A 23,836-nucleotide genomic window follows, 5' to 3' on the forward strand; every position below is an offset into this window, starting at 1 on the left:
ATATTATACAACTTCTGTGTGTGCATAAACAAGCAAAACTTTTGGTTCCCGTATTTGGAGCGTTTTTTTCTAATGCAAGCCTAACGTTAAAATAATACAACAAAGTACAAAGTGAATGACATGCCATTCTGTCTTATTATATATTTATAAGAAGCCTAAATTTTAATTTCTGATGTGTGAAAAAAATCTGTGTTTCTGACCCAGCACCTGAATTATACATTCCCCTCTAACAGGCCTGTTGATTTTCCTGCTCACAATAAATAATTATTTCATGCTGCAGACTAAAACTGAGTTAAAAACTAGTAAAGCCACATTTCACCATGGAGATACAGCTGGTCATGCTCTAAGATTTCATTAAAATTAGTTGTAGAGCAATATTTTATATAATAACTTCTTTAAAAAGATAAAATACAATTCACAGTGGCACTGAAAAGGTGGAGAGATGGGAGCTGATTCATGTATCCACATGCCCATTTTGAAAGACTCAACTAGTTGCCTCCAGTCAGATTCCATTAAATTATCTTATACTTTCAAACATCAGGGCCATGCTGGAAATTAGTAGGGACATCCTCTTGGAATCATTCAACGAAGTGGCTAAAAAGGGATATAATAATCTGTGTGGATCAGTAAGAGGCAGACTTGGCAGGACATTTTAACAAATCCGTTTCAGTTATTGGTTTATGTGGGCTGTGCACTGTCTCTGTCTATGCAGAGATACAAAATCTCCAGGATGTTAAGGTTGCATATTCTGTGAAATTAAATAAAGACACTTCCATTTGATTGTGAGTAGGAGAAAAACTTGTATGAACCATGACTGGGAATTTATAGGAACATCGAATCATTTAGGTTGGAAATTACCTTTGAGATCATTGAGTCCAACCATAAACTGAATATAAATATCTTTCCTGCATATAAGCCGTAAGCCAAATGTTTAGGTTTTATAGAATCATAGAAACATAGAATAGTTAGGGTTGGAAAGAACCTTAAGATCATCTAGTTCCAACCCCCCTGCCATGGGCAGGGGTACCTCACACTAAACCATGTTACCCAAGTCTCTGTCCAACCTGGTCTTGAACATTGCCAGGGATGGAGCATTGACAGCTTCCTTGGGCAACCCATTCCAGTGCCTCACCACCCTTACAGTAAAGAACTTCTCCCTTACATCCAACCTAAACTTCCCCTATTTAAGTTTGAACCCGTTACCCCTTGTCCTATCACTACAGTCCCTAAGGAAGAGTCCCTCTCCATCATCCCTATAGGCCCCCTTCAGATACTGGAAGGCTGCTATGAGGTCTCCACGCAGCCTTCTCTTCTCCAGGTTAAACAGCCCCAGACTTTCTCAGCCTGTCTTCATACAGGAGGTGCTCCAGTCCCCTGATCATCCTCGTGGCCCTCCTCTGGACTTGTTCCAACAGTTCCATGTCTTTTTTATGTTGAGGACACCAGAACTGCACACAATACTTCAAGTGAGGTCTCACGAGAGGAGAGTAGAGGGGATCACATCCTTTGACCTACTGGTCACGCTCCTTTTGATGCAGCCCAGGATACGGTTGGCTTTCTGGGCTGTGAGCGCAAACTAAAGCCCGCTCATGTTCATTTTCTCATCAACCAACACCCCCAAGTCCTTCTCCGCAGGGCTGCTCTGAATCTCTGCCCAACCTGTAGCTGTGCCTGTGATTGCTCCGACCCAGGTGTAGGACCTTGCACTTGTTATGGTTAAACTTCATGAAGCTGGCATAAGCCCACCTCATAGTGTGTCAAGTTCCCTCTGGATGGCATTCCTTCCCTCCAGGGTATCAACCGAACCACACAGCTTGGTGTGATCGGCAAACTTGCTGAGGGTGCGCTCAATCCCACTGCCCATGTCACCAACAAAAATGTTGAAAAAGAACAAAGATGTTTAGGTTATGTGCTAGGTTTTAGGTTTATGTTTAGGTTATGTTTAGGTTTTGTGCTATTCATCACATAAATTAACAAATAGTTTGGAATCTTTGGTTCTAAGTCCTTCTTAGATACCGTGCTGAATGGTCCAATTTAAAATGCAGAGACAGGCATAATGTGGAGACATAGTATCCTAGACCTTCACTATTTATCCAGTGTTTTTCTGTTTTGGGTAGTGAATTCCTTTGAATAACGCTGATTTCCTATTTCAGCAAAGGGAACTGTCATCTGAAAGATGAATGAAATATTAAGGCTCTACTAGCTAATTAGATACAGACACATATTGTGTAAATAAAAATAAACAATACTGTCTTATAAAGGCTATATTTAATTCTAAAAACTGAATAATTGTGGGTTTAATTTTATTTATGTGACAAGTAAGTAAAATAAAATTATTCTTACATTTTAAAAGCTATGGGAAAAAAAATCCATTTTTACGCTGTTAATATATTCTGTGTAACCATTGATTACGTGTGAAAACTCACAATTCATCTTACGCCCCAGTAATTTTGAAACACCTGAACTCTTCCCCCTACACACACGACCTGAAAACTCACAAGACTTATCATTCCTTTAGGCCTGGGAATGTATTTGCCAGTTCCATCCCAAAGGGGCTTAGAACTAGCATTGTGAAGTCCTGATGATAGCTGTGTAATGGAATGCCTGAAATAACCTGAGGTACCACCTCACTAATGTGATTCTATAATACATAACCAGTCTAATTTGCAAGTCAGTTATCAAAGAATACATTTGTAGAGTTAACATTGTTAACCTCTTAATTTTCCTTTTCTCTTAGATTTGAATTACAGTTTCCTTTCAAATAAAATTCACTGATGAGATACATAATGGTTTTCTACTTTAATTTTGCTGTTCTGATTGATTTTACAGCTGTTCCCCATTGTCTTTATATTTAACCCCCTTGCAGAGTCCTTGCAGTGGAATCATTAAGCAGATCAAAGTATAGTCCTAATGTTCAAAATCTTCCAACTACATTAGCCTCTTCATAAATTGATTAGGAAGAGCATTGTGCAGGAAATAGCTATCAACATGGCTTATATTAAGAACAGAGCTAGTGCTTCAGATGTGTTGTTTGTCATCTCTCTGAGTGTATGTAAACACTGACAGCCCTGTCAGTTCATTACAAGTTGTTTTAGTCTTAGTAGACACTGACAGTGTTGCCATGGAGTCATACTTAGATTTTTACAGCAAAGCTGAAACTCATTTCCTGATAATAGTTGAGTTAGAAAACAGAGAGAAAATGAGAGGAGGTAAACAAAATTCCAAACTGCCTATTCTTAGATTCGATACCTACTTCTGTCTTTCTATATCTATTACAGAGATACTAGTGATGCTGTTTGGGGCTTGGTTGTTTGGGGCTTGGTTGTTTGCGGCTTTTTTGGGTGGAAAAAATATAATTAAGAATTCAGAATGGGGATTATTCTTCAAGGAAAAGAAATCAAGTGCTATTCCACATTACTCTCATTTGCATGGAAACAATGAGGTCTTTTAATATGTGAATCTCCTTAATGGGCCTATCTTGAAATCGTGCCTGTATAGGGGATAAAAGCTCTGTTATTGCTTCATTAGTCTGCATCTAGCAGTTATGATTCCCAAAGCAATTTGCAGCATCCTCTTCCTTTCATTGTCACATTTGATCATTTTAAAATTTGCTCTGAACATACAATGATGTCTTCTTATGTCCAAATTTCCAGGTATAAGACAGAATATTCAATAATCCCTGTTAAGAAACTTGATCAGAATCTGGCTGACAAATGATACAGTTAATGCCACACAATTAATCTGTAGTTGAACTGCATAATAAAGAGAAGACTACACTTTCTCTTAGTTAGTGTCCTGTAAATTCCCGTTTTACTTATTAAACATTTTTGTTGTTGCTGTACTGTTATCATCATATGATTCTTTAAAGCATGCAACACAATTTCATTTCATTCTGTAATTTCTCTTACTAGTGGCTAGCATTCAGAAGCTTCCTGCTGCATCTGTTTTAACCGACATCAATTTCCCCATGAAAGGAAGAAAAGGAATGGTTGATTGGGCACGAAACTCAGAAGACAGGGTTGTCATTCCAAAAAATATCTTCACCCCTATGTCAACAGGTAAAAAAGCATGTCAACGTGTTATTTTTCTGTTAGCTTTAACAAGGGAGCTCAAAATCTTTGTCTCATAGGACTCCTGTATGATACAGAAGTAATTTTGTCCATCTTCAAAAGAAATCCTGTGCACAAGAATGTAACTATGATGGCATGAGGTGACCTGAAGTGCAGCTCTGCTGAGCCCCCTGAAGGTGCTTCTCTGCAGCAGACCAATACATTCCAAAAGGTCACCTAACTTCTACTAAAGGATGCTCATCAGGCAAATTAACCCTTATTTCAGATACAACTTACAAATACTCTTGCAGTGCAGATATCTGACATTAGAGAATTTACTTGCTAGGCATTAAAGTCTAAAGACAGTCTTGAAGAATACTTAATTATAAAGGTAAATGAACTGGCGTGGATTTCAGTACAGAGTTACGGATTTTCAGAAAATTTTGGTTTCAGTGGTCTAACTCTTTTGATATATTCCTGACACTTACATCTTTATGACAGATGTCCAGAATAGAATTCAGAATGAGAATAGTTTATTTAAAATAAAATTCCTATTAGAAAGATAAATGGTCTTGGCAGTTTTTTATGCTAATGAAGGCTTGGAAAAGAGAGTTTAAAAATCTTTTCTTCCTTACTCTTTCCAGAACTAGATGAATCAACTGTATTTGTACTTGGAGCAGTGCTATACAAAAATTTAGAACTCATTTTGCCCACTTTGAGGTAAGAAATTTCATAAATACAATATGAATTAAAATATTTTGGAGTCATAGCCACACTACATGTTGTGTTGAAAGCAGACAACTAAGTCTGCTTGTATTGGTATTGTTTGATTTATTTTGTTCTTCTGTTAGTTAATATTTTTTTTCTTTCCTGCATGCTTGGTCATTTTTATGATAAAAATAGCCTTTTTATCAAATTAGCTTAGTTTATATTTTATGTAGTCTATATTAAGCCTAATTACAGAAATACTTGGTTAAAAGTATGCCCACTGATGTATATTAATGCTCAGGCTATTTACATTTGTGCTTCAAACTACTGTTTGTCCAATTAGTAAAGTGATCTAAAGTGTGCAGACAACTTTAGTTATCAACCTACATCTACAGATGTTTCTAGTAGTAGTTTTACAAGTATGTTTTCAGTGCAAGTTCTATTCAGAAGGCACAGCAGAGCTGTTGGGAGGACTGATTTTAGAAACAAGATATGCATGTGCCTAAACAGCTGTGGTATGTCAGTTATGAGGGCCATACACATGCATAAAGAAAGAGCCAGGTATCTTGTTTCACTTTTTCCTGTCTGTACTTGAAAACAGAAAATTTGGAAATAAACACTTCACCACCTCTTCTCAAATTACTGGTTAAGATCATTTCATAATCCATTAATACTGTCTTATTTCACGTTAGCAATAACATGCAATGTATGCACCACCGGTCTACTAATGTCCTTTTATGGTAAAAGAAATGGGTGCAGGTTATGTCACAATAGCTGCTAATGAATTCACAATAATTAGAAAAGGTGGTAAGCAGGAAACCACCAAATCACCTTTCTCTACTCTGTTTAACCAGAACATCAGGATTTGAAACAAAGGATGCTACAAAACAGGGGTTTGCCAAAATTCATTGGAAAACAAAAAAGACTCAGTCCTAAGAAAACAAACAATGAAACAAACAAAACAAACAAAACCCACTTCCCAGTAAAGTTCAATGCACTTTAAAATGAGTAGCTGCAATGCTGGGGACAAAAATCTGTCTGAGAGCACAATTTGAGCAGTGCTGTCCTGGCAGGACACCTGGAAGACTGGGAAGTGCTGTTGAGAGCCATCTATGCTTAAGGCACGATCCACTTCTGAAATGTCACTAAGCCCTTTCCATTTGTTGTGACACTTTCTGAAATTAGCCAGGAAGGGATGTTTGTGACAGGTATTTTTTAGTTCTTTTCTCCTCTATTCAAAGAAACAGAGCCAAATGGTTATTTGTCATGGTTTACCCAGGACGCTATTGTAGTCAGTCTTTTTTGGCAGATCTTAGAGCTAATCTGCCAGTCTTTGGAGATCATTGAGGTGGCTGTGTGCTTTCAGATCTTAATTTTGTAATGGACAGGTGATGATCATGCCTTTTCAGCTCTCACAGGTCAACAGCTTCAAATTACAGAAAACAAGTGTGAACCTTGAATGCTGTATATTTGCTTATATGAAAAGTCTTTTAGGCTGTTTATTTCATCCATTAGGAGAGTGAAATTTGTGGCTTACTTACTAGATTTTCCCTAAAATCAATAGCATCCTAAGTAGCAGGAGTAGGGGCAGAACAGGGACATAAAAGCACCTTAAGTACAATGGACTATGAGAAAGTGCATCTCAGTTTGCAAATGCTTTGTTTTAATCTGTTCTACTTTCAGCTGGTTACTGATTTGAACCACAAATTTGGCTATTTTACTGGGCAATTCAGTTCACAGGCAGGTTTTATGAGCTTCTGAAGCAGAATGGTCTAAAAATATATGTATACTTATTCACAAATAAAGTCTTTAGAAATTCAAATACTAGGATATCCCACTTTGCCTCTGAAGATGTTCAATATTATTTGAATCCAATTCTTAGATGCCCAAGAAAAGGATGTATGTGAATAAGGAATAAAAGTCATTATTAATCTGTGATATAAAAATATAACACTTATTCTCAGGTACCTCTATCCTCTTTATTTAGATTACAACTCCTCAGTAATTCCCTGCATTTCTTTAATATTTATAATGATGTTATATTGAAACTTGTACAGCTTACATTTCTTACCTCCTCAGGAAATGTGTAATGTTGGATTTCTTTCCTTATGGCAGTAATACTGAAAATTTGATCTCATGCCTTTAAAATAGCAAAGGTGGCACAATTTTAAACTGTTTTTATAGAATCATTGACCAGTTTGAGTGGAAAAGGACTTTCAAAGATCGCCTAGTTCCATCCCCCCTGCCATGGGCAAGGACACCCTCCACTAGACCAGGTTGCTTAAAGTCACATCCAGCCTGACCTTGAACACTTCCAGGGATGGGACGTCCACAGCTTTTCTGGGCAATCTGTGCCAGGGTGTCACCACCCTCCCTGTAAAAAATGTCTTCCCTGTAACTGATCTAAATCTACCTTCTTTCAGTTTAAAACCATTGCAACTTGTCCTGTTATTACAGGGCTTGGTAAAAAATCTCTATCTTTCTTATAAGACCCCTTTATATATTGAAAGTCTGCAATAACGCCTTCCTGCAGCTTTCTCTTCTCCAGTCTGAGCAACTCTCTCAGCCTCTGATCATTTCTGTGGCCCTCCTTTTGGACCCATTCCAACAGTTCCATGTCTTTCCTGTGTCGATGACTCCAGAGCTGGATGCAGTTCTCCAAGTGGGATCTTACAAAAGCAGAGTAGAGGGGGAGAATCACCTCCCTAGATATCCTTGTTACACTTCTTTTGATGCAACCCAAGATATGGTTGGCCATCTCAGCTGCAAGTGCACACTGACAGCTCATGCCAACTTTTCAGTGTTCTCAAGTCCATCTCCACAGGGCTGTTATCAATCTCTTTATCCCCTAGCCTCTATTGATATTAGGGATTGCTTCAACTTTGTAGTTGACCTTCTTGAAATTTAAGAAGTCCGCACAGATCCCTCCTCAAGTCTGTCAAGGTCCCTCTGTATGGTACCTCTTCACTCCAGTGTATCAACTACAGCACCGAGGTTGGTGTCCTCTGCAAATTTGCTGAGGATGAACTTGATCCCACTGTCTATGTCACTAGTGACTGTAGTGATAGGAAAAGGAGTAATGGCTTCAAACTTAAACAGGGGAGATTCAGATTGGATATAAGGATGAAATTTTTACTGTGAGGGTGGTTAGAGATTGGAACAAATTACCAGTGGATACCCCACCCCTGGAAGTGTTCAAGGCCAAGTTGGATTGGACTTTGAGCAACCTGGTCCCGTGGGAGGTGTCCCTGCCCATGGTATGTTGGAACTAGACGATCTTAAGGTTCTTTCCAAACCTAACCATTCTATGATTCTTTATTAACTGCTTTTGAATACATTTTTATGCATTCAAACAATTTTAAATGTTCATTCAGATAAAGTTCTAAATTAGAAGAAAGCTGCAACTCTGGTTAGTGCTGAATTAGTTGAGCTATTATATTCTTCAAAAATTAGAAATGCAGTGGGGTGGTTTATCATTTTACAGTCATTCAGGGACATGAATGAAGTGAAGGTTTCTGTATATCCCACTGAGTTGGGAAAAGTTTTATTTGTGTTTCCTTACATTTTGCATTGGAAAACTATCTTACATGGGTTTATATTAATTACAATTTGTACTAATCTTATTTTACTGTAATAAACACTATCATGATAACCATATTATTGATGAACGTAGTGAAATGCTTTACCTCAGTAGCATTGCGTATGAAGCAAACACTGTAGAATGCGAAGGCAGGCAACATTGTTTAGTTTTTAAATGATGCCTAGAAGTGTGGTAGCTATGCACAATGCAGGAATTAAAAAAACATTCTGGGTAAGTATCTTATGTGGTGCTGTTCTAAATAAAATGACAGTTGACAAAATATGTTAGTGATGGGAATAAAGATAAACAAAACAATAAACCAAGGTAAAATCAGTAAAATCAGATCATGTTTGAGTTCAAAGGCCACATTATTTACATCTTAACAACCTGGTAAAAGAGGTGATTTTTACTGGCTGTAGTAAAATATCTAGAAATCTACCAATTCCTATGTGATTTTAGTCCCTGGCTTTACAGAGATTAAAGTGAGAGTAAAGTAAATATGTGACAGTAGTTCTCAGAAGAACAATGGTAACACACATTCCGATACTTCCCTCAATATCAGCACTAGAAGGTATGGAAGCTTCTGCTTCATTCCAAGGAACTTCTTTGTTTAAAATAAACCAATAGATTAAAAAAAATCTCAGTATATCTTTTGAGAAAATCTGTCAAAGCACCTAACCACAGAATCCCCATCTGGTACATCACAGGTGTTCTGTGAGTAAAACGAGGATTTCATTATCTAGGACAGCCTACACAATATATTTCACAAACTCTAAAATTAGCTACATTTTACCAGTTGGGCTTGATTTCTCTTGTTTTTACCGGCATAGAGTCCATTAAAAGTAAGCCTTGTAAACACAGTGTGAGATGAGAACTTGGCAATTTCATTATTATGGAAATTTTTGGACAATGTGTTTAATCCTAGTGGTACATGTATAATATTAAAATAATTTTGACAGTATTGTTTAAACAAGAGGTTAGAGGAAAGTAATTTATTCTTCCTTATATAAATAAAGTAATTGTAGGGTTTTTTTCCATGCACAAGTAAATAAACTTCGTCTAATTCTATTTCTTAATATAATATGCTGCAGTGTGCTGCTCTTATAGTGTCATGTGGATTTTTAAAAATTAGATATTGAAATACTGAATATTTTGAGCACTGTGGAATGAATATTATTTCAATAGTTTTTGCATCTGTGAGCACGTTTATGTTATTTTAGGTTCACAGAATATTGATTCTCAGTATAACACTCATCTAAAAGATATTATATATGATTCCTCTGTGAGCACTCTGAAGTAATACATTGCATATTGCCATATTCTAAGATATTTTTTTCCTTTGAAAAATAATAACAAAGAATCATTGATTTTACTACAGCAAGCTTTTTTTCACATCACTTAAACAACCATTGTACTTTTTCTGCTATAATTTCCTGCACTGAAATGTTCTCTTTCCCAATATCCTAACACCCTCCTTCAGATGCTGTACAGCCAAAAAGACCCTTAAACTTCCTTAGGTCAGCTTTCTTAGACTGAGGATGTAGTACCTCAGATGGGCTTTTCCTGCATTGCATTACTGCTATAGCATACGTAATTTTTCTGTAATGCATACCACATTCACTCATTGAACTATAACTTCTTTCATGTTGTCTTGAGATAGCAACATGCTTTATTCATAAGTTCATTTTTCTTGAGCAAGAGAGTAATTCTAAAAAGAAAAAAAAACCTGAATGTCATATCAGATAGAATCAATATGTATACTCCTATAAAAGAATGCACTCAAGATGTATACCCAGGTAGAAAAAAGGCTTAGCAAAGTAACCCTATTATATTAATAGCTATTCATTCAGACTGGAAAAAACACTAGGACAGCAGCTCTGGAAGCTCTTATTGAGCCTTTAACAAACTCTGTCATCTTGAATCTTCAAATATTTATTCGACCGTAGGAAATTCTCATGACTACAATGTTTTGATATTTAATTCAGTGGCATCTTAACATGCTATGTGGGTTTAGAATATACCTGCCAGACTGTACTCTTCCAGGGACTATATAAACAGTTAAATACAAGATATGCAACCAGGTATTCAGCCCAGGACAGCAATGAATGACACAGATTTCATTGCACAGAGATATAGCCAGTTACATTTGTTTTCTGGTGAAACAATCTGGTAGGGGCTCTTGAGAATGTAAGTGGATTGGTAGAGTTTTAAACAGGCTGAAGTAAAATTGAGGTAGCAAGGTTACAGTCTAGGCACCTCACGTACTTTTTTGTATCTCACCCTATGACCATCAGAAGTGTACCAGAATTAGATACAGGAAGGAGATATTTCTCTATCACAAAGACTGACTGTGATCAAATACTGAAGTATTAGTATTTACACTAGATTATGTGAATTTCAAAAATGGACAAAATCTTTTAATAGCTAGTAAGCTCTGCTTCCTCCCATCTTAATCTGTTAATCAGTATTGTATTGATTTGGAGCTTTGTTCTTAAGAACACAATTATGTCTTACTTCAGAACATTTATAGATATTCAGCTACTGTGTATACATAAAGGTACAGCCACTACCCCCCCTCCCCCCGCAGAACACACTGGAAGTTTGCTGAATGTTAATGGCATTCTAGTAGATATGTTTTTGTCAACAATGTGTGAGATTTTAAAGTGAAAACCAAATGGAAGAAATAGGAATTAAATAAAATAGAAAGCCACTTCCATTATATTTCTGTTATATGAATTGGCTGAGTAAAATTAAACTAGAATTCAAACCTTGCCCCAGAAGAATAATTTCCTTCCTGTGCTGAGTAAATTGCCCACTGAGTTAAGTTTCTACTACTGTAACCATGGCAATTTCTGTTTCAGTGATCCAGCAAAATGGAATCCTCTCCTAAATACCATTTCCCTAGAGAAAATAATCAAGTAAACAACAAAAATAACAAAAGAAAATTTATACTCTCTATTGTAATTACATCTAAACTGCCTAGTTTCTTTGATAACATATATCTGTGAATATATCTTTCTGTGAGACTTTATGTTTGGGTTTTTTTTTGTGCAATCACCAGAAAGTGTTGAAAGCAGCACTGCATACAAAGGAAAACGGTAATGATCATGAGAAACAGTCAGGCTGATAACTGGTGGTTGTTCTAAGCCTGACAAGGTTATCTGAAGCAAGGATGTCACACATGAAAATACTTTCAACATGTCTTTATGCCTGTATTGACATAACCTCGGCAATACTAGGTCTATCCTAGAAAGGTAGATGCAAAACATAGTGATGGAAAGAGAGACTGATTATGAATTATATAATTTAACAGAAAAGTATTATTTTAGTAACCTCATACAATAATATGAGACCAATCTAATCTCACATATATGAGAAAAAAAAATCATTTGTTTTGGTGAGATTTCTGTGGATTATATTTTTAAAGGCACTTAGATGATAAAGTTGCTCACTCATATAGCAAATGCAGTGTTTTTTCAAAAACTGGAAACAGGTAGGTTTTTTTTTCATGAGCACAGAACTGACAAAACTGTAGAATCTCCCATTGCACTCATCTATCTTCACAATTTTACAGTTAACAGTCAGAAAAAAGTCCAACACAGCACTTTGGAAGAAAAATGACTGTCCCATAAAACATAGCTAGTCGGTCTGTGTTGAGGGAAGCGAATGATATGCATTCAAACATTGGCAGAATGTTTGTGTCGTCAATACATCTTTCTAATTAGTAAATCATAGTTTAAGGAATGGCACTTCTGCCACCATTATTGCTCTTCAGTCTTTAATGTGTTGAGTAAGGTTGGCAATGAGTGAATATTTTCACCAGTTCCAAACAAATATATTTTCTCCCTGAATATTTGTCAGCTAAAGTAATGGAAAATACCCATGACATACTTCCTTAAATGAAATATCAGAAGCCTCATTTAACCTCATATTAACTGAAATCTTACTTTTTTACTTCTTTTTTTTTTTTTTTTCTCCTCAGGAATTTTACTGTTGTTAATTCAAAAATCATTGTTGTAACTATACGACCTGAGCCCAGAACTACCGATTCTTTCCTGGAGATAGAACTTGCCCATCTGTCTAATGTAAGTACAAGCATAGCTGATATGCTTTTCCAAGTGTATTTATCAGATCCTATAGAGTAAGAAGTGAGGTTCTTTTAAATACCAGATAATAAAACCCGGTTTAACGGATAAAAGTTAAGTGCAGGAACAGTCTAACGTACTTTGAAGGTAATATGTTCGTATTTCATGCATATTTCATGCAACACAAAATTAATTGTTGTTCTGTGAGTTCTGAGGTTTTCATTTAAACAGCAATTCCTACCAAAACCTCTCCATTAGCTGCTTTGATGGACACAATTGAAAGTGTAGTGTGCTGAATGCTTAACCTCTTGCTCCCTGAATGAGTCATAAAGCTCCATAGTTCTTAAGGCCTTTTCTGTCATTTTATAAACAAAAGCCAGTTTTTACATAACCTATTGTAGCAGCTTTTAATCTCACATTTAAAATGTTTTAAATCTGAAAGAAGGAATTCTATGTTTAACTCTATGAAAAATATTAACAGTTTTTCTTCCTGCTGTCAGCAATCTCCCAGCAGCAAGAAGGAGAATAAAATATCTTTTGCAGGAAATTTTTGTTGTGTACAATATCGAGAAATAATGTTAAATAACAAGCATGGGAGTAATACATGTGAAGGCATGGCATATAAATTCTGTTTATGTTGCTGAAAGAGTTTAGTAAAAGCATAAAGAGATTATTAGAAAAGACATAGTTACTAGAGCTTTAGTAAATAGTACTGTTACGCAAAAAACTGTAAAGCTGTGTTTTTTTTGTTATAAACAGTTGCTCAAGTGGTCATATAGGTACAGTTCAGCTGGAGGAGTTTCCAATATTCAGTCAGTAGCAAATCTGGATTCATGTCTCTGGGCAAAAGTATGATGAAAACTCTTTAAATTCTCGATCTTTGATTTACATTTTACTCAAGAAGAAACTGTCAATTTTGCCATCAGTGATCACTATGACCCACTATTAAGTTCCCAGACAAATGATACTGCAAATAACATCTCCGTGAAATTTACTGCAAAGTCAAGCAGAAAAGAAAGGACTAAAAGAAACATAAACTAATCTGACTCCTTACATTTCAGTAAGAATAGAAGTTTATTGATGAAGAACTGTGGAGATTTCATTTTTTTTATGGTTCTCTGATTCTATTTAATTTTAATGTTTCAGGATGGGTAGTTTTGGGGTTTAGTTTTATTTTCTTTCCAACCTAAGTTACATCATATAATGATGTAATTTAATATAACTTTTGTCCCTGTCAGAATTTCACTAAAAATTTGGTAAAGTATTTGCTGAAGTAGACCACAAATTAATTAATCCTATATATCGGGGAAAAAAGAAAAACCAAAACAAGACAAAACCACAACAAAATTTATTTTTTTTTTTTAATCCATCCCTTTGAGTCATTTAAAAAACAAGTTTTTCCATGTTTCAAAATCTTGGAGAAGAGATTAAACTTTATTTTTACGAAAGGTTATATTAGAAACACAGTTTTTCACCTTGCTTTGTCAACCTTTCAGTAATAGAATATTAATGAGTATTGTATTAGCTCATGTCTTGACAAGGTAAAAGGACAATAACTATGCAAAAATCTATCAGAATTAATTTTTTTTTTTTTGGCTCATTTTTTTTTACCTAGAATTTAATCCCAAGAAGCATCAAGTACTTGGAACAAATTTCCTTTCCTTAAATTGCATTTATGTGCATCGTACATTTATATAGGATCTTGATCAGGCTGGATGTAAGAGCTGGATTGGCATATATTGATCTAGAAAATCTGGGAATGGAAATGAGTTTTAAAATTTTAATATCTTTCAATGTTTCATGATTTTTATATTCAAATCTTAGCCTCCATAATGCAAGTTTGGTTTAAAGAACTAAGGCTCTAGATGCATAAAAATATTATTTTGTAGGTTTGAGTGCTCTTTGCTTTCAGACTGAATATAATTCTAATCTTCTTTGCTATGAGGCTGGTGAGGCACTGGCACAGGTTGCCCAGAGAACCTGTGGCAGCCGCATCCCTGGAAGTGTTCAAGGCCAGGTTGGGTGGGACCTTATGCAACAAAGGTCTAGTGGAGGGTGTCCTTGCCCATTGCAGGGAGGTTGGAACTAGAGGATCTTGAAGGTCCTTTCCAACACAAACCATTCTTTGATAATTTTCTACAATAATTTTCTCAGCTGAAAACAGGAATTTATTACTATAGAACAAGCCTTATATGTTACATTCAGAAATATATACTAGTATTAATTACATAGATTAATTACTAAACAGGAAATACATTCTCTTTCATCTGGATATCTGGGGCTTTTTTTGTTTGGTTGGGGTTTTTTTTCAGTGGCTCTTGATGTTTTGTTCTTTTCAAACCTTTGTTATTGAAATGTTGTTAATTTTTTGTTTGGAAACTGTTTTCAAATTGATTTAATGACTAATATTTTAAGCAACTTGTAGAGCGTGCCTGATTATGTATAGGAGTATTCCCACATATTTCTTCTTTTACCTTCCCATCCACTAAGTTAAGTAGATAAGAGATTATGAAAAAAGATGGGCAAATGTGATCATTTAATAAGAGTTAATATGTTAAATTCAAATTACCCTTAAAATATTAATTCATTCAAAATTTATCATCGTTTCATTTTACATCAAAATTATCACATTTATTAAAAAAAACAGAGAATTATTTTTTTGCGGAAATGTAAATCACAATTACAGTGCTGTTTGGAATACAGCTTGGTATTTGGATTTGCAGATTAATTAACGCAGTTGACTACAATGAGAATGTGAGTTGCTATGCATTATTTAGAGAAGATGATATTTGGTCTTATGAACTGTGAACACGTTGATGAATGTGATCACATTTTTCCAGTAGTTTGATTAAAGAGACACCAAAGTAATCTTTTAAAAACTCAATAAAATCCTACTTGCTCCAGAGAGACTATGAACTCTCACCTTCTGACAGCACAGAAGTTTGCTCCAGGGACGCATAACTAACGCACCAGCAGCAGCATCAGACATCAAGCTTTCCATGAGACTCAAAACCCTGGCTTCAAAACAGAATTGGCACTGTGCTGCATAGCTGTCAAAGTTGCCAATAGCATCTCAACAGTTTGATATGCCAGGCAGAAATATAGTTACATATACATTCACACATTCCTGTCCTTTAATGTATAAATCAATACTGCAACAGTCTTAAACATTAATGACCACAGTAGCTGCTTCCTTAGCTGCAGCTAGGTAATTAAATGGCAAGAGCTGTGTTTTTTTTCCATTTGTATACATTTCAAAGAGAGTGAAACATGATCTGGCAGCTGCAGTCTTACTGTGTTTCAGCTCTGCAAAAGCTTTTATTTCCCTCTGTTTTGTAGATTTACTTATAATGGACATAATTTGTGAAAGTGTTTTTGTATTCTTACTATTTGCACGGTAGAAATAGCAAGCATAAACTGCGTAATACCTGCTGCTGCTAGGAAAGGCAGGTCTCAGATCTCAGATATGCAATGTCTTTTGACAACTCAGCTATAGGAATGCTTTTTTAATATGCATATAACTATATCAGATTGCAAGTAGAATTTCTTCACCCAGTCTTAGGATACAAACTAATACTTTTTATAAAAATCCATTTTTTTAAAAAGGCTGATTCTGCACCATTATTCCATTGTTCTTAATTTTTATCTGTGTGTATGCTGTTCTATCAGTGTATCTCAAAGCTTTTGGCTAACGATGCAGGACTTGGTCTTGGAATCTCAGTGTGCTTGTCACCCAGTATTTTGTCCTATCCCTTCTTCCTCTTCCTCTTCTTTATATTATAAATACTTCAGGGAATGGAACATCCTTTATTTATGTTTGTACAGAGCTACGTTAATATAAAGTGCCATATGTTGGTTTTAAATATTTATAGTTTACTCACAAAATTCAATGCAGTCAGCAAACTACTGAAGTACAGGGTGAAAATTTCCCTAAATACATCTCTCACAAGCATTTTCAGAAGGACCTTTTCTATCATTGACAAAAAAGGTGGATGGAAAAATTTAAATATTTAATAAAATTTTACTTCACAGGTTGCCATAATTTTTCTATAAATAATTTTTAGAATAAAATACCAAGGTGTGTTTTGTTTATATGAAGCTATCTACTGTACCAACACTGTTCATGAAAGAACTACATTAACATTGACTTAAGAAAATAGTGTATTCCACCTGTTTCTTCAAATCACATGTGATTTTGTTAAAAATATATTTTTATTTTCTAATTTGCATCTACTTTGTTTATATAGTTCTGACTTCAGGAAATATCCAATATCTATGTTGAATGGGAATTTTAATTTTGTCACAACTTTTCCCAGGCAGCAAGATAAACATGAGTAATAATAAGGATGTTTCAATTTCCCAAAACATTACCTACAGTTTAATGATATGTAATAAACTTAGATTCCCATCCTGTTTTAAATCAAATCAGAAATCTTCAACTGAGTTTGAAGAGGTTGGAGCTGGGATTATAAAGGTCAACACAAAAGATAAATAATTTAAGTGTAAATCTCTGCTGATTTAGAACCTAACTGACAGAAGGTCTTGTGTATTGAATATGGGGTCATCTTAAATCCCAGGCTCCAGATATTTTGCCCAATACATACTTAAATTTTTTAAAGGCATAACTGGTTCTGACATCCAAGCTCCAGAGGGGCCTAAAGTTATGTTTCTGAACATACCCAGAAATGTTTAGTCAAGTCTAGTCTCTTAACAGATTAACTCTTATTTGTTACATCTTATTTGTAACTCTTCCAGTTTTCCTAGGATATACCAAATAGACATTTTTATGCTTACCTTATCTAAGATAGAGAATGCAACAAACACTCTGCATTTTTCAAGTGCTTTTTAAATACTCCCTAAGAATTAACCTTCAGCTTTTGCAATTTCAGTGGCATCAATTCATTAGAGTATAAGTGTTATTGTGTAGGAGGAGACCCAGGTAAATGCTTTGGTCAATCCTAGCATGTTTTTTTGTATACCAGTAACTAATAGGTTTTATTTGTTTTTTATTTAGGGCACATTGAACCCCTACTGTGTGCTGTGGGATGATTCAAGAACGTAAGTGCTTTTATTTGTTATGGCTCAAATATTACAGAGTACCTAACAATATTTAAGCAGTTGGTTAGGAAATGGTTTGGTACAAGTGCAGGGAAAATGAACCTTTCATGGAGTGAAAATACCGGATTCTCCTCTCACTGGGCTTCCTTTCTGCAGATACTTAAATTGAAATAATACAATATCTCACCAGAAAGAGATTACACACATAGTACTTTTAATCTTTCTCAAGATTAAAATGAGGATGTCTAAGAACTGTAGTTCCTTGATGGTAGTTGCTGGGCAACAAGCAAGCGGATAAATGATCAGATAGATAACTAAGGAAGGCTTCCATTTCTGTTACTGCAGGGATAAATATAATTTTCAAGTGTGATACCCAGAGCAATCTTCATTTTAGTTGGTGCAAATTTTCATTTTAGTTTAGTAAAATATTAGCTGTATACTAAACAGTGAAAGCTTGCTAGCAGTTTTCTGCTACTTTTTCAGTATGTGTGCCTTCAGTAGCAAAACAGAAAATGATGCTGTGAAGAGGTAAAGCAGTAAAAACAGTGTGGTTTGAAAATATTTCCACATTTATACAGTTGTAATTTGCTGCGTTAATCTTTCACAGTAAATGTCCCATTAAAGTCAAGGTGAACTTTGCCTAAATACAGATTAAGTGTTTCAAGAAGTATCCCTATATGGTTGCCATATTACTTTTTTGAAGATGATGGCAACTTCATCTTGTCCAGGAGTAGTATGTATGTCTTATTCTACAGACTCATCTACAGTGTTAAAAATTGTGTGTCTGTGATTGTGTGAGTGCTTTTATCCTTGAGCCTGGATTTATATCAATACACTGATGTCTGAGACACAACATTGTAGTGCAGACATGAGAAAATTTGTACATTATACTAGAAATCACTCCAAATACAAGTAGTGCCATGGTTTATACCTCTATGAAAGAATCATAATGCAGTTATTTGAAAGCAACATCATAACATTTAATTTCTGTAAAGTGTGTGGGATAAAGTGTGTGAAAGATTTGATATTATATGTGATTATGTGCACATGGAATGCAAAACATTTGGAATATGTTCTATGTTTCCTCTTCACAATGTTCTGCTTACACAGCAGTAGTACAGTGCTTTATTTACCTTTTTTCCATGCAGTACTTTAAGCACTGTGTATTTAGAGCACATGACCTGATCTCACTGCAGAATATCAAAGTCATATTTGCACAGAGTTAGACTAGCACAAAAAAAACAAACCAAACAAGCAAACAAAAAACACAACAAAAACCCAGCATGCAGTAGATTTAGCAATGCAATTAAAAGATTTCATGCAGGTATCCTGGATTCACAACATACGTATTTTGAGCTTGCCACTTGTTTTGCATACATTTATCTTAATATTGTTTATAGGGAAGTTTAGTGCTACATGTAAGTAGTGGTTTCAGCATGCTTCAGAATCTGGATGGAAAAATTAATTTTTGAAGCATCTAACATTTACATAAAGCTTACATAAAATAGCCTGAGGTTTATAGGGAGAAACAGTTTTTATATTCTGAAGGATATCTTTTATAGCCATGCTAGCTATTGAAGATGTTAAAATATTTGAAGATTGGGGGTATACTTGGAGGGTTAAGTATTTTGAAAAGTTCTATGAGCCATCAAATACTCACAGTAAGATATGATGTATCAATAAGGTCTGCATGGACACCATTGTCGTTTGTTTTACAAATGTAGGTGGTTTATTTTATAAGAATGTTAACATTATCTCTTACCTGAGTGTGTAAAGGCAAGCAAAATTCTGGGTTTTTTGCTCAATCCTTTAGGAAAAAGTCCTTAATGTTAGCTGTGGCAGCATTAGTTAATTCATAATTTTATCTTTGTAATACGTATTTTTTGTTTTGGAGTATTTTATATGTATTTACTCAGGTATAGTTCAGAATTTGCAGTCTGGCCCTGTGAGTTTTAAATTATCATGAAAGCTCTATAATGCTGAATAGGTTCCTGTCATTTATAAATCTTAATAAATAATTATGTAGTTGGCTAGGTGCCCAGGGTGATGTTGGGTTCTTGGTGGTGGCTTGTCTTTCTTTTATATTTTCCACTTTTTTTTCTAAGTGTCAGGAATTAGCCACTCTCAACAGCAGGCAAATGGAGTTGATGGATTAATAGCCTCATCCACATAGCAAATCCTACAGAGCTGTCCTTCCAAACTCGGTACTTGTTGCATAACCAGGATTTGGCAAGCATTTTGGAATAAACTCAACAAAAAATAGTATGCTTTATTTGAAGGTACTTAACTAATCAGTAGTCTCTGCTGAGACGGGTGTTTTAAATTAAGTGGTTTTCAGATAAAACCTGTGCTTGCTTTTATCATTGGCATGCAGCCAGCAGTACCCTCTAAAGGTTTTTGCCACCTTTTTAGTCACTTCTCCCACATCTTTATCTGCATGCATTCCAAGTTCACATTTGGTAAATGATACTTCCTCCACTGATCTTGTCAGTTTAATACTTGTCTAACAGCAGGGGAAGCTTTGTCTCCCTGGGTTTTGGGCATGCTTCTCAGGAGACTGATAAGTAATTATGGTTCCCTGTCATCCATCCTTGAAGAAAGTTCTGGATCTGTGAGCTGCCCAGTCACACCAGATCATCAAGCTTACTTACTGCCATTGCTATCTGTGACAATTTGATTGTCATAACTTTGGCAAAAGCTGTTTTAATCTATTCTTTCTATAAGATTTGATGATTCTTCCTTGTGATGATAATTTATAAGGTTTTACATTTATCAAGCAGGCAGGCTTGTGCCCACTCCATAGCCAGCTAGTGAAATGTGTGTACAATATTGAGACGCAACTAAAGAATAAAATATTATGTCATGTATTCTAAAGGGCAAAGTCAAGTCCAATAATTCAGCATTTTATTTCAGTTGATTCTAGCAAAACATAAAGCATCTCTGCCTGTGCAGATTTAACCAGGCTGGTTTTGAGTTCTGGTATTTCCTTTGATATTTCCAGCTTCTCTACATGAACCTGGTAGCATCAATGGTATTGTCCTGGGTTCAACAGTAGCAGTCATTTTTTCTCCTTCTTAGTAGCTGGTGCAGTGCTGTGTTTTTGACTTTCAGCCTGGGAACAGCACTGATAACACCGATGTTTTTAGTTACTACTCAGTAATATTTACTCTGACCAAAGACTTTCTGAGTCTCATGCTCTTCCAGGGAGGAGGGGAAGCTGGGAGGCTGCAGAGACAGGACACCTGACCCAAACTAGCCAAAGAGGTATGCCATACCACAGCACGTCATGCCCAGGATGTAATTGAGAGTTACCTGGAAGGGCTGGTTCACTGGTCGGTCATGCTGGGTATCGATGGGTGGTATTGTATTCTCTTCCCTTGTTATTTCCCTTATCATTCTTATTATTGGTGGTAGCAGTAGTAGGTTTGTGTTATACCTTAGTTACTGGACTGTTCTTATTTCAACCTGTGAGAGTTGCATTCTTTTGAGTCTCCTCCCCCTCCCTCTGAGAGTGGGGGGGCGGGGAAGAAAGGAGGGGAGTGAGTGAGAGGGCTGTGTGGCTTACTTATGGCCTGGGCTTAAACCACGACAGGTATGTAAGAAATGATTTTTTCCCCCTCAGATGTCTGAGTGATATCTTTATCCATTCATTTCCGAAAATAGTCTAAATGTTCAGTGGATTCCCATACTCTGAAAGGAGAAGCATTCAATCTTAGGATGCTGAATGCTTCTCCTTTCAGTGCATGGGAAAATGCATGGAATATTTTTAATTGACATTCTGAGGAGAAATAATCTGATTCCTTAAGTGAACCAAACAGAAACTCAAGAAAAAGTTGTATCTTTTCTGCTTTGCATTGTCAGGCACAAACAAACTATCCCTGCTGTCAGGGATTGACTGTGATACATTACTTCCAGTGTCTCAGTCCACAAAGAAAAAGAAAAGAAGTCAGTCAAGTACTAGGGCTGACTTTCCCACCCCACAGAAGTGATTTTAAAGATTTTAAGAGGAAATGAAACTTCTACCTTTCTGGAAAGGAAAAGAATAAGGCAGAGGAAGACAGAAAAGACAGTCTCAATCAGAAATTAATCCAATGGTTAGATCACTTACTTGGGGATTTCAAGGACCAGCCCTTTAATTTTTTCATTGCAGAAGTTAGTTAAGGAGTTTGAAACACACTTTTCAGCCTTTTCAGAGGAGCCCATGCCCTCTGAGCTGTCGGGTCTGCTGGAGTGTGTTACTCACAGCGTGTCCTGCTGGAACTCTGCCATATTATTTAGGAAAATATTCATGGGTTGGGGAGCTGGTTCCCAGCACCTCTATATTTAATTTTACCAGTCTTTCCATGTGTTTATCACTATGCCACACTTCAATCTTAGCCATATCACTAGCAATGTTTTTTCCTAGCACTGTTTTGCTTTATGTAAGTCTGGGCAATGCTGTGTAAGCCCAGGGGATCAAAAAATGCTTATATGCATGCATATATTTCCATTTTAAAAATGCCAGTTACTGTAGCAGCTTTGTAGGCTGTCTGAACAGTTCTCTTGAACTTTGTTGCCTTTCCGATGCTTGTACCTCTGATAGGGGCCAAAGCATGCAGTCTCTATGGAGCTCTAGGATCCATGAAAGTTTGGCCTGACAAAACTAGTCACTTGTCTTAGAGGACACTGCCCCTAGACTCTTGAACCAGGGTCAGAACACAGTAAGAGGCTGGAAGCTGGTGCCACTGAGCATTGCGAGTACCACCTTCACATGCAGCCCTTGGGTAACCCCATCATGATGAGGGTGTAGAAGATGGGTAGACGAGGTGGCAAGAAAGTGATTTCTCACATTGGAATTTCAAGAGTTACCAGCTAATTAGCAAAACAATGCAGATGCTGCGTGCATTGAACATAATGTGGGCACGTGTTCTCCACAGGACAGTGTCTGCTGCTGCTGGTGTGCTCCACAGCTGTACATGGTGCAACATGGCATCTCACAGCACTGGGTAAAGAAAGGGCTTTAGTATTCCGGGGCTCTTTTCTGCCAGTTGCTGCAGAAGGATGTTATAACAGTATGATGATGTTGTACTTGTCCATATGTGTACTCTGAGCAGTTTGCTCCTGCTGAATACACAGGTGGCAGAAGTACAGTGCAATTAGCTGAAATTTTTAATATTGCAAGGATTTTGACCTGATTCAGTTTTAGTTCATGGTAAGTGGTAGGTCTATTCTACTTTTTTTTTTTTTTTCCATTGCCATATAAATTTACACTGACAGTGGTTTAGATTTTCTATCCTGAAGCTATGTGAAAATATGAATACCTGTATATCAGAAATGAGAAATTGTATATACACTTACATAACTTCAGGATTTCACTCCAGACATATATAACATCCACCATTATAAAGAATATTAAAAAAAGTTTGCAATTACTGTTTTTAATTATCCCCTAGAGCTTCTAATTATTTTTATCCCATTGTCCCTTGATAAAGTTATCGAGAAATTGTCCATAAAAGAATTTGTTCAAAGCAAATAAAGAGTCTACCAGTTAAATGTGATGTTTTCACAGAATTACCTATAAGGCAGACCGTGATTCAACTTTAGGATATAAGCTTGCATGCATAATATTAGCAAAACAGCTTTTTTTTTTTCTTTCTGTAAGCAGAATAATTGAATTAGAGTAATTAATGTAGATATAGTTTGGTAAAATATGGCAGCTGAAGCTTTGCTTCTAGACTTAAGTCAGACTTGTTGGTTCAGCTTTTCAGTCAGACTTTGCTTCTTTCGTATTTAAGGCAGAAAATTTTCTTTCCATGCTATATTCTATGGTTATGCTTGTGAAATTAATTGAAGAGTTAACATTAATGAACTTATACAAAAGATAAGTCTCTCTTGGAATACCTACATTTATGCTGAACTTTCCATAATAGAACGTGTGCAGTAGCACACTACTTAATCTGTTCCCGGTTGTCTTGCATGAAGAATTGACTCTACAGAATCATATTCTTTTTCATTAAAGCAATACAGAATGAAAAACTTGATTCAAATTCCTTAGAAGACATTGAAAAAGGCTTTGGCTGATTTTCATCAGATCAGATCAAGTGGCAATCCATTTCTCAAGTGGTGAAAGACCTAAATTTAAATATTTTTGCATTCATAAAGTGCTATGATTACACTCTAGTGCAGGAGTACATAGGTCTGAAATATGTAGGTATTGTACAGTATAAAATGGAGTGTCTTTATGTTGAAAAAGAGTCAGACTAAAATTTTCTTTGCTTAAGTCATACACAAAATGAATCATTATATATGGGAGGAATTTATAATTTAGGTCTTTTTTATAACACTGCTCTTCATTAACACCTACACAGCCATGAACA

The 23,836-nt window shown here is 35.9% G+C and overlaps 1 protein-coding gene across 6 annotated transcripts in view; it reads left to right on the forward strand.

The window, feature by feature from the left end:
• ADGRB3 (adhesion G protein-coupled receptor B3) overlaps positions 1-23,836 on the forward strand; it is a 465,858-nt gene that overhangs the window by 263,431 nt on the left and 178,591 nt on the right. For all 6 annotated transcript variants that reach the window (XM_062608135.1, XM_062608134.1, XM_062608138.1 and 3 more), the window contains 4 exons: positions 3,912-4,058; positions 4,694-4,769; positions 12,320-12,422; positions 17,437-17,480. In XM_062608135.1, coding sequence (XP_062464119.1) covers positions 3,912-4,058; positions 4,694-4,769; positions 12,320-12,422; positions 17,437-17,480 — 370 coding nt within the window. The remainder of the gene's footprint in view (positions 1-3,911; positions 4,059-4,693; positions 4,770-12,319; positions 12,423-17,436; positions 17,481-23,836) is intronic.

The sequence above is a fragment of the Pezoporus occidentalis genome, unplaced genomic scaffold (assembly GCF_034315485.1).
Source record: "Pezoporus occidentalis ecotype Australia unplaced genomic scaffold, CSIRO_AGI_Poc_V1 ctg13, whole genome shotgun sequence".
NCBI lineage: Eukaryota > Metazoa > Chordata > Aves > Psittaciformes > Psittacidae > Pezoporus > Pezoporus occidentalis.